We start from the raw sequence: 14,776 nt of genomic DNA, 5'->3' as shown, positions 1-14,776 counted from the left end.
AGGCAAGGGCTGAGGAGTGGACACCTGAGGGGCTGAGCCAACAAAGTGGCCAGCGCTTGCCAGATGCATTCTCACCCAGGGCGGCCTGAGTCTGCTCTGCAGCTCCTGGGCTTTGCCAATACCTGGGCATGGTGTCAAGGATGACAGAGTTTCTGCTGGAGATGGGGGCTGAGGTCACTGCTGCCAAGTCAGAGAAAAGGTCCAGCTTGGCTGACTGTGCCCTGTGACAGCGGCTGAGACAATCTCTTGCTTCAGTTTGCTTATTTCTGCTGGATTTCCTCATGGTAACTAGCCTTACACGGCCCTTGTCTCCTTCTTACCCAGAAGCCCTTACGTTTCCCTCACTGCTACTGTGGAAACCAAGTGTTTTCAGGAAACATTTCGGGGCAGGGCAGGCAGGCGCGTCCTCAGAAGGAAGATAAGCCATGCCAATGCCCCAGTTAGGTGGTCTCACCCTATCAACAAGGGATCCTGGAAGATACAGGAAGGACAGCCACCCTTGCAATTGGCCTCAGTGGGAGCGACCCTGATGCTGCAATATCCAAAATCATACCTTTGAAACAGGGTGGCTGTGCTAGCAGCAACACTCCGGAAGACACTCCCACAAGCTGTCACTGCCTGCCTCATCCTCTGGGGACAGCCAGTGGACATAAAGAACCTTGAAGGTATTTTGCGAAGGAGAAAGAGGCTCAGAGCCTACCAGACCTTTGGCCACCTGTGGGCTAATAAGGCCCTCCTAAAGCCAACCAAATCCAGGCCTCTCCAGCCCCCGTCCCAATGGGTGAGCCCTCGAAGGTGTAGGAGATCCAGACTCCATCTTCGCATACAAAGGGTCCACCCGGGTGCTCTTACCTGGTGCGGCTGGAGGGTAGCCACCAGCAGGTGGCGGGTAGCCTGGGTAGCTCATCGTCGGGCTGGAAAAGAAGGGAAAGTGCATTCAGGTTGTGGTGAGGGTGCTTCCCACCAGGCCTGCTGGGAATCTGCTTCTTGAGAACAGAACACACACACCACCAGGCCCCTACGGGACAGATTAGCTCACCGGGCCCAGTGCACATCAGTCCACACCTCCCTGCTGGGCCTCCGGGTAGGTCAGGTCCACCCCAAAGCTACAGGAGGGTGCAACACCACAAGGCAGCCGCCATTTCCTTGGCAGCTTCTCCCGCAGGCCTGGTTTCTGTCTCCACCCACGAGGGTGTAAAGTGTTTGGGGTCTGACCTGCTCCCTGGCATCATTCTAGATAGAGCATTGGCCAAGACTCAGTGACTTCTTGTCTCATCCTCCTTGTCCTTATCACTATCCTTCCCATGACAGGGGAGGACCCTGTTTCCCTGTATCCCCCTCTATAACCCTCAAGCTCACCCCACTCCCCGACTCCCCCATGGGTCACACCCAAGCTGCAAGTACAGACTGGTTGCCGCACAGTCTTTAAAGATTTATTTATTTATTATGTATATAGTGCTCTGCTTGCATGTACATCTGCAGGCAGAGGGGGACATCAGATCACATTATAGATGGTTGTGAGCCACCATGTGGTTGCTGGGAATTGAACTCATGACCTCTGGAAGAGCAGACTGTGCTCTTAACCACTGAGCCATCTCTCCAGCCCCGCCACACAGTCTTTAGATGGCTGATCCATGTCTCTCCTGGGCATTCCACTCTCTAACACAAAATATAACATGGTCACTGTGAGAGTCATCATTCTTAGGAACAAGAGAGACCCTCAGAAGGGCCCGTCGGCTACGAAGCCCTGAATCAGGGCAGGTGCCAATGCCTGAAAGTAAGAGTTAACAAGGGAGAGAAAGAGCCTAGGGAAGCAGATGGGGCACCTGCCCTCACAGTCCTCTGTACACAGGTCTTCAGCAATGTCCCATGTCAATTAAAATACCCAAGAGGAACAAAGATCAGCCACTGCCCTGCCACCTGCCTGTTCTTGCCACATAACAGCTGCTGCTGCACTAAGTACAAAGGTCCAGGCCAAGGCAGGCGAGCAGATGCACGGCCTCAACAGTCATGCCCTCAGGCTCTTATATAGTCACTCTGTTTCATACATGGGCATTATTTATGCCAACATCAATGTCTGTCTATGCCTAGCTGCATGTATACCTGCAGGCCACAAGAGGGCATCAGATCACATTATAGACGGTTGTGAACCACCATGTGGCTGCTGAGAATTTAACTCTCAGGACCTCTTGAAGAGCAGACAGTGCTCTTAACTGCTGAGCCATCTCTCCAGACCCCTGTAAAAATAATTGTAGGGGCTTTCTACACGCTCGTCCTAGCTCCCAAATACTGAAATGGAGTCCTGTTAACATTTATTAAAGCCTTAAGCACTACAGCTGGGCATAGTCTCAGCTAGTCCAACCTTACTATGCTGGCCTGGGCCTACTTCCCGCCACATGCCCCTTTACCTGCCTTTCAGCTCCTGCTCAAAGCGTGTCCTCATGGTGATTTTCTCTTCTTTGCTCCACCTGGGACCCTCCTCCTGGGATTCCAAGTCCTGCCCTAACTCTCCTCCCAGCTATAAGCTGTTTAGATCTTTATTAACCAACCAGAGAGAGTGGAGAACAATTTACACCACACTAAGACAGCAGCAGTCTTAAACAAGAATGACAATACCAGACTCTGTTAGCATTCAGCTCAGCAATTAACAATGGAATACCCAGGGACACACCTTAATACAATGTGAATGAAAGTCACCTCTGCATCAAGGGCTCCACCATCAGTTTCTATTCTGAACAAGTTCCGGGTGGTGGTATTGGCTCTGGGGTTCCCACTTTAATAACTACTGTCTAGATATGACCTATCTAAAATGTCCTCATTGGCCATCGTGTCTACCTTGAAGAATGCTGTCCCAAGGAAGCTGCACAATGACCTTAAGGTATCACTGGCCCCCACAAAGTGGACCTGGCTTCCAGCCCACTTGCTTTGGTCTCTGAGTTCAGAGAGGACAGTTGGCAATACAATAGGAAGTAAGGCCTTGGAGGGAGCTGGATCTGGTCGCCCACAGACCCTCGCCTTTTACACAGCGTCTTTTCTGAACCCCTATACATGTTTGGGTCCTAACATGTATGTCAGGCCACTCACACCTGCCTGTAACTCCAGCTCCAGGGTGATCCAGACACCTGTTGGCCTTCGTGACACACACACACACGCGCATGCATGCACACACAACACAAACAAAAATAAATCTTTTTTTGCACCCATGCACAGACCACCACCACTTACTTATTTATTTATTTATTTATTTATTTATTTATTGTATATGAGTGCTTTATCTGCAGAACAGAGCATCACATCACATTATGGATGGTCATGAGCCACCATGTGGTTGCTGGGAATTGAAATCAGGACCTCTGGAAGAGCAGGCAGCACTCTTAACCACTGAGCCATCTCTCCAGCCCCCACAGACCACTCTTGACCACACAAGGCACTAGGTAACACTGGTTGCCTCTGGAAGGAAAAGAGGCTGGAGGTGAAGCTCGCTTTCCTACAGACATGTCACACACTCATGATTGCCTAATGAAAGAAACTTTAAGAAAAGGTCCAGTTCAGACAGGCATTTCTAACCACACACGAAACTACACCTTCCATCCCACACGGCCTTGGTGGCTCTTCCAAAATAAAAATAACACACACAGGGCTCATTCAGTTCAGACAACCAGGACACAGGAGGGTAGCCCTCCCTCCTGGAGAGCTGTGGTGGGGGAGTTTCCTGGCAAAAGTAGCATCTGCCTCCTGGAAAGAGTCCTGTCCCAAGGCCCATTCTACAGGCTAATTCCACTGCAGAACTCAGTTCTGCAGTGACCTTGGCTCCTTCCCTCGCAGAAGACACTGTTTCCAGTCTCTCCCTTTCATGAGATTCATTTCCACACTACTTTCCACCTGGAGTTGTTTGAGCCTGTTCCCTCTTCTCCTTCCCTCTGAAGCGTGTTTGGACCCAAAGCGCAGGCTAGCCCAGAGATCACAGGGTGGGATGGTCACTCGGTCCCTGCAGATGAGCTTCCTGTTCCATGGCATGGGAACATGCAGGTTTTCTGGGCGACAGAGCCATTATAAGGACTCCTGTGAAATTTCTCTTGTGGGTCTGCCCATTTCCCATCTCCTGAATCGCTGGCTATGGCGGCTCTCTGTGACCGCCTTAGCTCTCTCTCAGCTGTTCTGTAACCACTGACCTGGTGAACATGGCATTATACTCTTCTGTGACTGACATAAATGTGCCAATAGCAGACACCTGAATTGTCATACTGAATTTCCTGCTGCGGGACCTCATGGGAGTCCTCCTGTATAGGACATATATCTGACTCTAATTCTGTCAACACAGGCTTTCAATCAGCTACCCCCCAACTCTGCCACCCCTGGGCACACATCCATCCCTACCCCGTTCACAAGCTACCATGCTGTTACAGTTTGAATCTGAAGTGTCACCTTTAGGCTCATAATTTGTTCTTGTTTTTGTCTTTTGGTTTCTGGCTTTTCGAGACAGGGTCTCTCTGTGTTACCAGGCTGGCCTCGAATTCACAGTGATCCATCTACCTCTACCTCCCGAGTGCTGGGATTAAAGGCGTGCGCCACCATGCCTGGCGAGGCTCATAATTTGAATACCTGGTGTGATATTTTGGAAGGCTGTAGAGACTCAGAAAGTAGGCCAACAGGGGCAGCCCTTAGAGGGTTCCTGTCCTGCTTTCTCCACTTCCTATACTCCATAGTGATGAGAGGAGCCTCTGCACCCGTGCCAATACCGCCTAGACTTCTCTACCATGGCAGCCTAAAGATTCCCTCTGTTAAGCTTTCTGTCAGATACTGTCCGCACTGGGACCCAGAAGTATTTAAGATATATGTGCGATACCCTGCAGCTCGCCGTCTGCACCTCCCACAGCAGGAAACACCAGCGCAGCACCAAGACCTCCAGGCTCTAATCAGGTCCCAGGGGGGTTGGACAAGAGGGACTCACCACCCTTCTCCGCTCTCACTCTCCATGACAAACAGGATCACAGTGAGCTACCACCCAGTTTGCGACCTCTCACCTGACCAAAGCCTTTCTTCTTCTTTACCCTTCAACAGAAGAGAAAGGTGCGCGGGTGAGAGATACTTCCCATGGCTAATGTGATCTGGACAGCCAGGCACATCCTATACCATATACCTGCTTCTAACCATGGCACCAAACCCACGGAGAGTCTTCCTGCAAAGGACAGGCATCTGGCTGTCATTCTGGTGGCCTTGCCTCAAGAAAACTTCTAGCCTCTGGCTGTCTAAGTTTTTTTTTTTTTTTTTTGAGACACAAAGTTTCTTTGTGTAGCCCTGGCTGTCCTGGAATTGCTTTGTAGACCAGGCTGGCCTCAAACTCACAGAGAGAGACTGACCTGCCTCTGCCCTCCCAAGTGCTGGGATTAAAGGCATGCGCCACCACTGCCCAACGATTGTTACCTTCTTAAGGACACTACAGCACAATCGTTACCTTTCCTTCCTCATTGGGACCATGTAAATGCACCTGTGCAGATTCAAACTGCTGGCCCTCTCCAGCTTAACCATCTGTGTCTTAGTTAGGGTTTCTATTGCTGTGATGAAACAGCATGACCAAAAGCAACCTGGGGGTGAAAGGGTTTATTTCACCTTCTACTTCCGCATCAATGTTCATGACCAAAGAAGTCAGGAAGGGAATTCAAGCATGGCAGGAACATGGAGGCAGGAGCTGCTTACAGGCTCGCTATCCATGGCTTGCTCGGCCTGCTTTCTTATAGAACTCAGGCCCACAAGCCCAGGGATGGCCCCACCCACAATGGGCTGAGCTCTCCCACATCAGTCAAAATGTCACACAGGCCCACCTACACCCTGACCTCATGGAGACATTTTCTCAACTGAGGCTCCCTCCTCTCTGATCACTCTAGCTTGTGTTGAGTTGGCATAAAACTAGCCAGAACAATCGCTTCCATAGAAGTCCCTTGTGGAGCATGTTAAAGCCCAGACTTCTGGGGCCTGGAGAGGTGGCTCAGCAGTTAAAAGCACTGACTGTTCTTCCAGAGGTCCTGAGTTCAATTCCCAGCAGCCACATGGTGGCTCACAACCATCTATAATGTGATCTGGTGCCCTCTTCTGTCATGCAGGCAGAGCATTGTATACATAATGAATAAATAAATCTTTAAAAAAAAAAAGCCCAGACTTCCGGGACCTCCTGAGTGTAGAACTGCTCCTCCGCACAGGAGCACCCAGCACCCCGTGGAGACCTTGCTTCCTAGCGTCCTAGCGTCCTAGCACCAAGCCTCAAGGTAGGTACCCAGTCAATACAGAAGCCACCTGGAGGGCTTCTTTGGGACAGTGAAAGGGCTTGTTCCCTAAAGCCATGAACCTTCACTTTCAAGGGTCCCCACCGAACAGGCAGAAATCTGGAGATAGAACATGAGGGAAACGTATCCTTAATGGAGTTCCTCTCCCCAGACTCAGCCATCCCCTGACCTTGATAAAGGCAAGTCTTCCCAAGCTAACAGGAAGAGGTGGAGACAGGCTCCCTGCCCCCACTGCCCCCAGCAAGCTAGCTCATTCATCCTCCAGCGTCCAGCCTGATATCTAGAGACACTGAAGGGAAGGAGAGAGTGGTACCAGGCCTGAAGTCCAGGCGCCAAAAGTATCTCTCAGAGAGACAGTCTCTCGTACAGAACAGAAACCACACCTGGCTAACACTGACAGGCAGAGGTCTGAAGGTGTAATGCTCTCCAGGGCCTGACACCTCTTGGCACTCTGAAGCAGACAAACTAGGTCTTGTTTCCTCAGGAGGGTCTGCCACTCTACTTTCCCGAGCTGTTGGTAACTAAAGGAGTCACTTGCTCTCACCCAACACATAAATATACAGTTCAAACCACACAGCCCTGATAATCCTTGTTGACATTTTTTTGTGTGTGTGCCTAGGTAAAAGAAAAGCAGACATGGAAACGCACGCTGCGATCTAACTACTCAGGCAGGAGGGGTGGATCCCTTAATGGCCAAGGACTTGAGGCCAGCCTAGGCCAAATAACAAGAGCCTGTTTCAAATAAAATAAAAAAGAATTAAAAACAAAACTGCAGAATGGCTGAGTGCATTCCTGAAAGATACATCTGATAAAGGGACTTAGAAAAACATAGGGAAAAAAACTAAGAAGATAGCTCGGCACCAAAGGGTATGCAGAGTTCACAAGACATGGAAAAGCACTCATTTGTACTGCACAGCTATTAGGATGGCCACACTAAGAAAAGTGGCCCACCAAACACTGGGGGTATGGACAACAGCTTATGAATTCCTGTGGGGAATGTGGTATAACAACTTTGGAAGAGATTTTAGCACTTTCTTACAAAACTAAACCTTTTTTTTTTCTTTTTGGTTTTTTGAGACAGGGTTTCTCTGTTTAGCCTTGGCTGTCCTGGACTTGCTATGTAGACCAGGCTGGCCTCAAACTCACGGCGATCTACCTGCCTCTGCCTCGAGTGCCGGGATTAAAGGCTGATCATGATGACCAAGCAAGCCCCCCTTGGCTGTCCTGCACTCACTTTGTAAACCAGGCTGGCCTCGAACTCACAGAGATCCTCCTGCCTCTGCCTCCCAAGTGCTGGGATTAAAGGCATGTGCCTGGCCTACCCCATGTTCTTAAAGGCAATGCAGGATAGTAGGAAGAACGCGAACTTTGAAGGCTGACTGCTCAAGTTCAAATCCACGCTGGGTTTCTACCAGCGAGGTGCTCTTGGGCAGGAGGCTACTTAACCTTTTTGTGCCTCAGTTTCTCACTTCTGTTAAATGGGAATAGCAACAGTCTCATACCAAGTTTGTCCTCCTTGTATCATTTTTTAAACATTTATTTATTTATTATATATACAGTGCTCTGCCTCCATGTACACCTGCAGGCCAGAAGAGGGCATCAGATGACATTACAGATGGTTGTGAGCCACCATACGGGTTTTGGGAATTGAACTCAGGACCTCTGGAAGAGCAGACAGTTCTCTCAACCTCTGAGCCATCTCCCCAGCCCCTCCTTGTATTATTTTAACTTTCATTCAATGAGCAGCCCCAATATGAAACAGCAAACCAGACCAGGTTAGTTAGGGAGGACCCACAGGCACTTGGTAAAGTATGAGAGTTGTAGGAACTGGAGGGGAGAGTAAGTGGACAAGTGACAGGGCAGGGCAAAGGGGTGGGGCTGAGGATGGGATAGTGGGAAAGACAGAGAGTGGCAAGGGCAGTGCTCTCCTGTGGATCTAGAAAGGCCTTCGAAAGCCCATGTGTTGGAAACGGACTCCCAAGCCCCTGTGGCACTACTGTAGACAGTGGAATCTGCTGGTAGGTCTTTGGTCACTAGGTACATGTCCCTTAAAGGAGACATTGGGATCTGAGCCTTCCTTCTTTGCTCAGCTGCTGTGGGGTGAGCATGCAGCAACCACAGAGTACACTGTAGTGTGCAACCTCACCACAGGCACAAAGACATAGCGCAGGCAGGAACCTCTGAAGCCACCCCACCTTCTGTTTAGCTGATTGCCCCAGGCAGTGGCAGACCGTACCTGTTTCCCAGGGAACCTCACTATAATCCCAAGCCCCAGTGAGATGGGATTAAAAAGCAAGGTAGTGTGGTGGCAGGGTCACAAAAGCAGCGCTCTCACGAACTGGGGTATGGCCAGAGAGACTACTATGTAAGAACAGAGAAGGGGCCAGCTACAAATCCAGAAATAGTCCCTTATCAAACGTTGACACTTGATCCTAGCTTTCCAGCTTCTAGAACTGTGAGCAACACACTTCTACTGTTTAAGCCCCTCACTCACAGTGCTCCATTACAGCAGCCCGAGGAGACCAAAGTAAAACCTACAGAAGCATATACACAGGGCTAGAAGGATGGTTCAAATGGTTGAGCGCGCAGGGACCAGAAATCTGATGCCAGCAGCACAGCCCACAACTACCTGTAACTCCAGTGGGTGGACCCTACAGTTGCTTCTGGCCTTACACAAACACAATACAGCCTTCTGGACTCAGGGAGTACTTGAACACACATGTGTGCACACAGACTCTTCTGGCCTGACACGGAAAGAGAAAGACAGATAGAGAGAGAGACAGACAGAGAAACAGAGGAACAGACAGACATACAACCCAAAATTGAGTTGTGTTTGTGAGCGCAGCTCGGGTCAGGGGAGATGCAGATCTGTGCTTATGTGTCACCAACTCCCACTCTCAGCTGCACCCCAGCTCTCAAACAGTGTCTACAATAACTATCTGAGAAGCAGAGTCAAAGGGACAAGCTAGTCACGGGCTCAACATTACTTGAGCCCTCCAAGGTGGCTGGTCTCCCCAGTCCTAGCAAGGCCCAGCCTGGTTTCTCCCAAATCCCCTTGGGCTTGAGATACTCTATACATCAACTCCTGCCATGCCCAGTTACTGCCTCTGTGCCAGGCCATCCCTCCAATAACTCAAGAGGGATGGGACCATGGGAAACTCTTCCTGATCCCTTGCTCCGGTGGGAGCCAAACTGAGCAGCCTGAGATCAACTCGTCTAGTGTCAGTCTCTCCAAGTGACCACAGAAGACAGGCGACGACACACAGACAAGGAAGAAAGGATCAAAATTCTTAAGCTCATCAAACTTCTGTGTGCACCTATTTTATCAGGAGCTGACCCACATGGTGGCGTGAGGCTGGCCGGCCATCAGGGTCATAGGTCAATCAAAGGAGTGGAGCAAAGGACATTCCAAAGCCTGAGACAAGGCCATTGTCCTTCAAAAAATATCCTAGATACAGTCTTCAGCCCCAACGCCCCAGAACCTCAAAATGTTGCCTCCTACGGCGAAAGAGCCAATACAAGGTGACTGAGATTACCAACTAGAGGAGCCCAATACAATGCTGGGTTGCCCAGATGAGATCACTCCGACTGCAGGCATTCTGGAAAGTGGCGACTCGTCGGAGCTGGAGATAGCACTGTCTGCAATTCCAGAGGTCTTGAGTTCAATTCCCAGCAACTACATGGTGGCTCACAACCATCTACAATGCAATCTGATGCCCTCTTCTGGCGTGTAGGTGTATGTGCAGGCAGAGCATTCATATACATAAAAGAAATACATCTTAAAAAGAAAGTGGTGACTCTTTCCCCTCTATGGCAGGATTGAAAACATGAGTAAAGACAACACCAAGCAAAAAGTGGCCCCACTTGTAGTGGAATGGGCCATGAAGGACAGGATGATGACCAGTGCCAGAGATGCCAAGCAAACAGATGACCCCCAGTTAGAGCACAACCCTTGTGAACACCTTGACTGTCTCTCCCCAGCAGCTGTAAGACTAGACTATGAGGTCAAACTGCTAGACAAAGAGCCATGAGGTAAAAAGGCCAGCCACTGCAGAGAACAAAACAAAACAACTAAACACAGGACTATGAAAAGCAAGCAAAAGCAAGACTTTGCACAGGTACTTGTGGGACCTCTCTCACTTAGCAGCATTATCCACAAGCCCAAGTCCAAAGGTGGGGACAACTCATAGATGAAAAGATAAAGAAAATGTGCCAATCACTCCGAAAACAGGACACCTTGACACATGCTACAACATGGATGAACTTAAACCCACATGCTAAGTGAAATAAGCCAGTCACAGAAAGATAAATGCTGCCTGATTCCACTCAAAGACAGAAGGACATTGCTGTCACAGGGGCTGGGGCAAGAAAATGGGGGCTGCTAAACGGCAGTAGTGAGCTTGGGACAATGAGAAAGAAAGTTCTGGAAATGGATGGTGGTGATGGCTGTATACACACACACACACACACACACACACACACACACACACACACACAAAACACACAGTGAATATTCAATACCACTGAACTACAATCTAAAATTAACAAATTTCATGTACTACCACAAAAACACACCCTAAGTTTGCCACGGCCCTTAAGGGCAGGAACAGCAAACTAACCTATACAGCACCTCTCCCCTCTCCCCGGCCTTCCTGGTCTAGCTGGCCAGCCTCTTTGACAAGAGAGGCACCAAAGCCCCAAGACCACAACAAATCATTTCAATAACGAAAGCCACCAGCCTGGAAGGAGGAGTCAGATAAGGCTTGCTCACTTGTATTATAGGTCAACACAGTCACCATGGTCACCATGAGTCACCACAATAAGAGCTGGGCTCTCTGTGGCCAGGCAACACACCCAGCCAGCAAGGCAAACGTTTTGGGGAGGGGAAAAGCTAAGAGCCTGCTTTACGCGTGCAGGTAACAGAGCCGCCCACATGGTAAGCCAGGGTGGCCTTAAGAGGTGAGTACCAGTGTCCTCCCACTCACTGAACCTCTTCTTCCCGTTTACATATGGAGAAACTGACACAACCAGGGAGGGGGAAGTGGCATGCCACCATGACACAGCAAGGGACCCAGCCCAGAACCTCTTGCCTCTGTACCAAGTGCTATGATGTAAAGGGTGTGGCACCAGCACAGGGTTATGGCTCACAAGGGAGCCACTTCATCACCTGGATGCTTTATTTTATCAAAGGCTCTAAAGGAGTAAGAGTTCTTAGCTGGGCTCAACACCTGAGGCAAGGGCAGATGAGGTACAGATTACCAGCACTACAAAGGATGATTCTGCACACGGGAAAAGCCCTACCTGAGACCGTGAGACTGGCTAAAAACTCAGCAGTGTTTGTGTAAACAGACAACAAAGCATCACAGCACATCTGAACAAGATTGCCAATACGAGGAGAGAGCCATTGATGAGAAGTAAAGGCAGTAGGAGGATGCAGTTAGTATGCTCAGAGACATAGAGAAAAATCTATCCATAAAACAAAAACAAACAAACAGCCAAACAAAAAGAAATGTTGTATACATGGAACAATTAGGAAGCAGTGAAGTGTCTTAGAAACTGAGAAGAGATAAAAATTCAAAGTTCAATAAATCAGTAGCAAAGCAATGTGTGTATAAAAAGACTGCAAAACAAACAAATCCCACCATCCAACAGAAAGGCTAGAAAAGCAAGCCAAAAATAAAATAAAATAAATAAAAATCCAGAGAAAAAAAGAGCAACAAAAAGCTGGGTGTGGTGAGCCCTGCCCATAATCCCGGCACTCAGAAGTAGAGGCAGGGATCTGGAGGTCAAGGGCCTAGGTACATAGTGAGTCTGAGGCCAGCCTTGCTACAAGAGCTCTTTTCTCAAAAACAAGGCAGCAGCCAAACCAAGAGGAGCTAGGGAGAGGCTTTAGTCAATAAAGTGCTTTCTGAATAAGCCTGAGGACCAGAGTTTGAGCCCCAGCACCGACACTAAAAGCCAGACATGGTGGCCTATGCTTAGAATTCTGGTGCTGGGGAGACAAGTGGATCTCTGGGGATTGCTAGGCAGCCAGGAGCCTAGCCTAGATGAACACCAGACTCCACTGGGAGACCCTCAGTTCTGTGTAATGAGGCAATGGCAAGGGCACCATGACAGGCCATGCCAAGGGGCAGTCATTACACACCACGCAAGGTTATTGTAAGAGAAGGGGAGGGGCCTGGGAAGGAAGAGAGTGAATAGGCCATGAGGGTAGAGGGGGCGGGGCTGGAAGGGAAAGGGGAACCCATGACATGGGGTGGGGGTGGGGGTCAGAAGGAGAATAGAGGGATGGAGAGAGGGGGGAGGGAGGGTACTTTTATCTCTGGCACACACCTGGCACACCTGGCTGTGGCAGCAGGTGATGACTTAAGATGTTGCTAGGACCCTGAACATGTACTTAGATACACAAGTGAAAAGCACAAATGGGGGAGTGGAGGGGAGTCCTAGAGAGATGGCTCAGAGGTTAAGAGCTCTTCCAAAGGTCCTGAGTTGAAAGAAAGAAAGAAAGAAAGAAAGAAAGAAAGAAAGAAAGAAAGAAAGACAGACAGACAGACAGACAGGGTGGCACACGCCTTCAATCCCAGCACTTGGGAAGCAGAGGCAGGCGGATCGCTATGAGTTCGAGGCCAGCCTGGTCTACAAAGCAAGTCCAGGACAGCCAACGCTACACAGAGAAACCCTGTCTCCAAAAAAAAAAAAAAAAAGCAAAACAAAAACAAAAACAAAAACAAGAAAACAAAAACAAAAACAAAAAAAAACCCCAAAAGTCCTGAGTTCAATTTTCAGCAACCACATGGTGGCTCACAACCATCTGGAATGAGATTTGGTGCCCTCTTCTGGCCTGCAGTTGTACATGCAGATAGAGGACTGTATACATAATAAATGATTTCCAAAAAAAAAAAAAAAAGCAAAAATAGGTATAAAGGATGTAGGAATATTATGATCTAAAATGAGTCCCAAAGGAGAGGGCATGAAATACTGAAGCAAGAGAAGTATTTATTTTATTTATTTATTTTTGGTTTTTTGAGACAAGGTTTCTCTGCGTAGCCCCGGCTGTCCTGGACTCACTTTGTAGACCAGGCTGGCCTCAAACTCACAGAGATCCACCTGCCTCTGCCTCCCAAGTGCTGGGACTAAAGGCGTGCGCCACCATGCCCGGCTTGAGGAAAGAAAATTATCAGTCACAACACAAGAACACTGTGAGGATTGGAGATGTGGCAGTGGGTAAGGCACAAACATGAATACCCCAAGTTCAAATTTCCAGCATCCACGTAAAAAGCTCAACATGGCCATGTCTAAGCCCAGCGCTGGAAGCCGGGTGGAGACAAGAGCATCTTGGGAACCTGGTGGCTGCCAGCCTAGCTCCAAATCCCGCCAAAGACACTGCCTCAAGGGAACACGAGTGACCGAGGGACATTCCATGTCCTCTTCTGGTTTCTGTGTACATACACAGGTACAAGCACCCACAAATAATTAGAAGAATGATGGATGATGATGATATAGCTTGATGACATAAAAACACTAATTAACACCCAAAGAGGTAGCGTAAGTAGCGAGCCAGTGCCTGAAAAGAGACCATCAGCAAAGCTCATCCACCTGACACTTGAGAATGCAGAGGCGGCTGAGACGCAACACTGCAAGCTCTCAGGGAAAGAAAGGAGCCAAGGTCCTTCAGGGGAAAATAGAATGACACTGGATGCCTCACTGCTGCTGGGAACCAGAAGACAATAGCTCCTTCCTTCACCACCCCTTCCCCTCTGTCTGTCTGTCTGTCTCTCTCTCTCTCTCTGTCAGATTTTTATCTATTGTATATGAGTGCTCTATTTCCATGTACATCTGCAGGCCAGAGGAGGGCATCAGATCACATTATAGACGTTTGTGAGCCAACATGTGGTTGCTGGGAATTGAACTCAGGACCTCTGGAAGAGCAGCCAGTGCTCTTAACTGCAGAGCCATCTCTCTAGCTCCTCTCAACAGAGAAACTGTTACCAGTTTTTCATTCCTTCAGCCAGCTAAATCATCCACCTTAGCAGCAGGAAGCCATAGACCTCAGAAAAGACTCAAAAACAAAAAGCATCCTATCGCCCACCTAGTATTACTAGAAATTCCTAAAACAAAATGAGAATATAAACCAGGCAAGGTGGCGCAGCGCCTTTAATCCCAGCAGCACTCAGGTGGCAGAGGCAGGCGGATCTCTGTGAGTTCAAGGCTAGCCTGGTCTACAAAGTGAGTCCAGGATGGCTAAGATAACGTAGAGAAATTCTGTCTTGAAAAACCGAGAGAGAGGAGGAAGGAAGGGGGGGGGGAGGATAAGTAAGGAGATAAAGGAACCCAAATGTGAGGGGGATCTAAAACAGACTTGGGGAGCAACTTGTCCGGCTCAGGGCTATTGGGAAGGAAAAAGTCAAGCCCAAGGTGGGAGGTGAGTCACTGCAAAAACAGGAAGTAGAGGAAGTACGCTCCGTAGCCACAGGCACAGGCCGCCTGAGGCAGCA

At 49.2% G+C, this 14,776-nt stretch overlaps 1 protein-coding gene across 2 annotated transcripts in view; it reads right to left on the bottom strand.

The window, feature by feature from the left end:
- ANXA11 (annexin A11) overlaps positions 1 to 14,776 on the bottom strand; it is a 47,452-nt gene that overhangs the window by 17,427 nt on the left and 15,249 nt on the right. For both annotated transcript variants that reach the window (XM_084796249.1, XM_084796250.1), the window contains exon 2: positions 853 to 914. In XM_084796249.1, the coding sequence (XP_084652375.1) occupies positions 853 to 907 (55 nt within the window). In that variant the 5' untranslated portion in view covers positions 908 to 914. The remainder of the gene's footprint in view (positions 1 to 852; positions 915 to 14,776) is intronic.

This window comes from Acomys minous (assembly GCF_964271855.1).
Source record: "Acomys minous genome assembly, chromosome: 9".
In the NCBI taxonomy this organism is placed as follows: Eukaryota; Metazoa; Chordata; class Mammalia; order Rodentia; family Muridae; genus Acomys; species Acomys minous.
The sequence above is the reverse complement of the archived record's forward strand: the minus strand, read 5'-3'. Positions and strand labels throughout refer to the sequence as shown.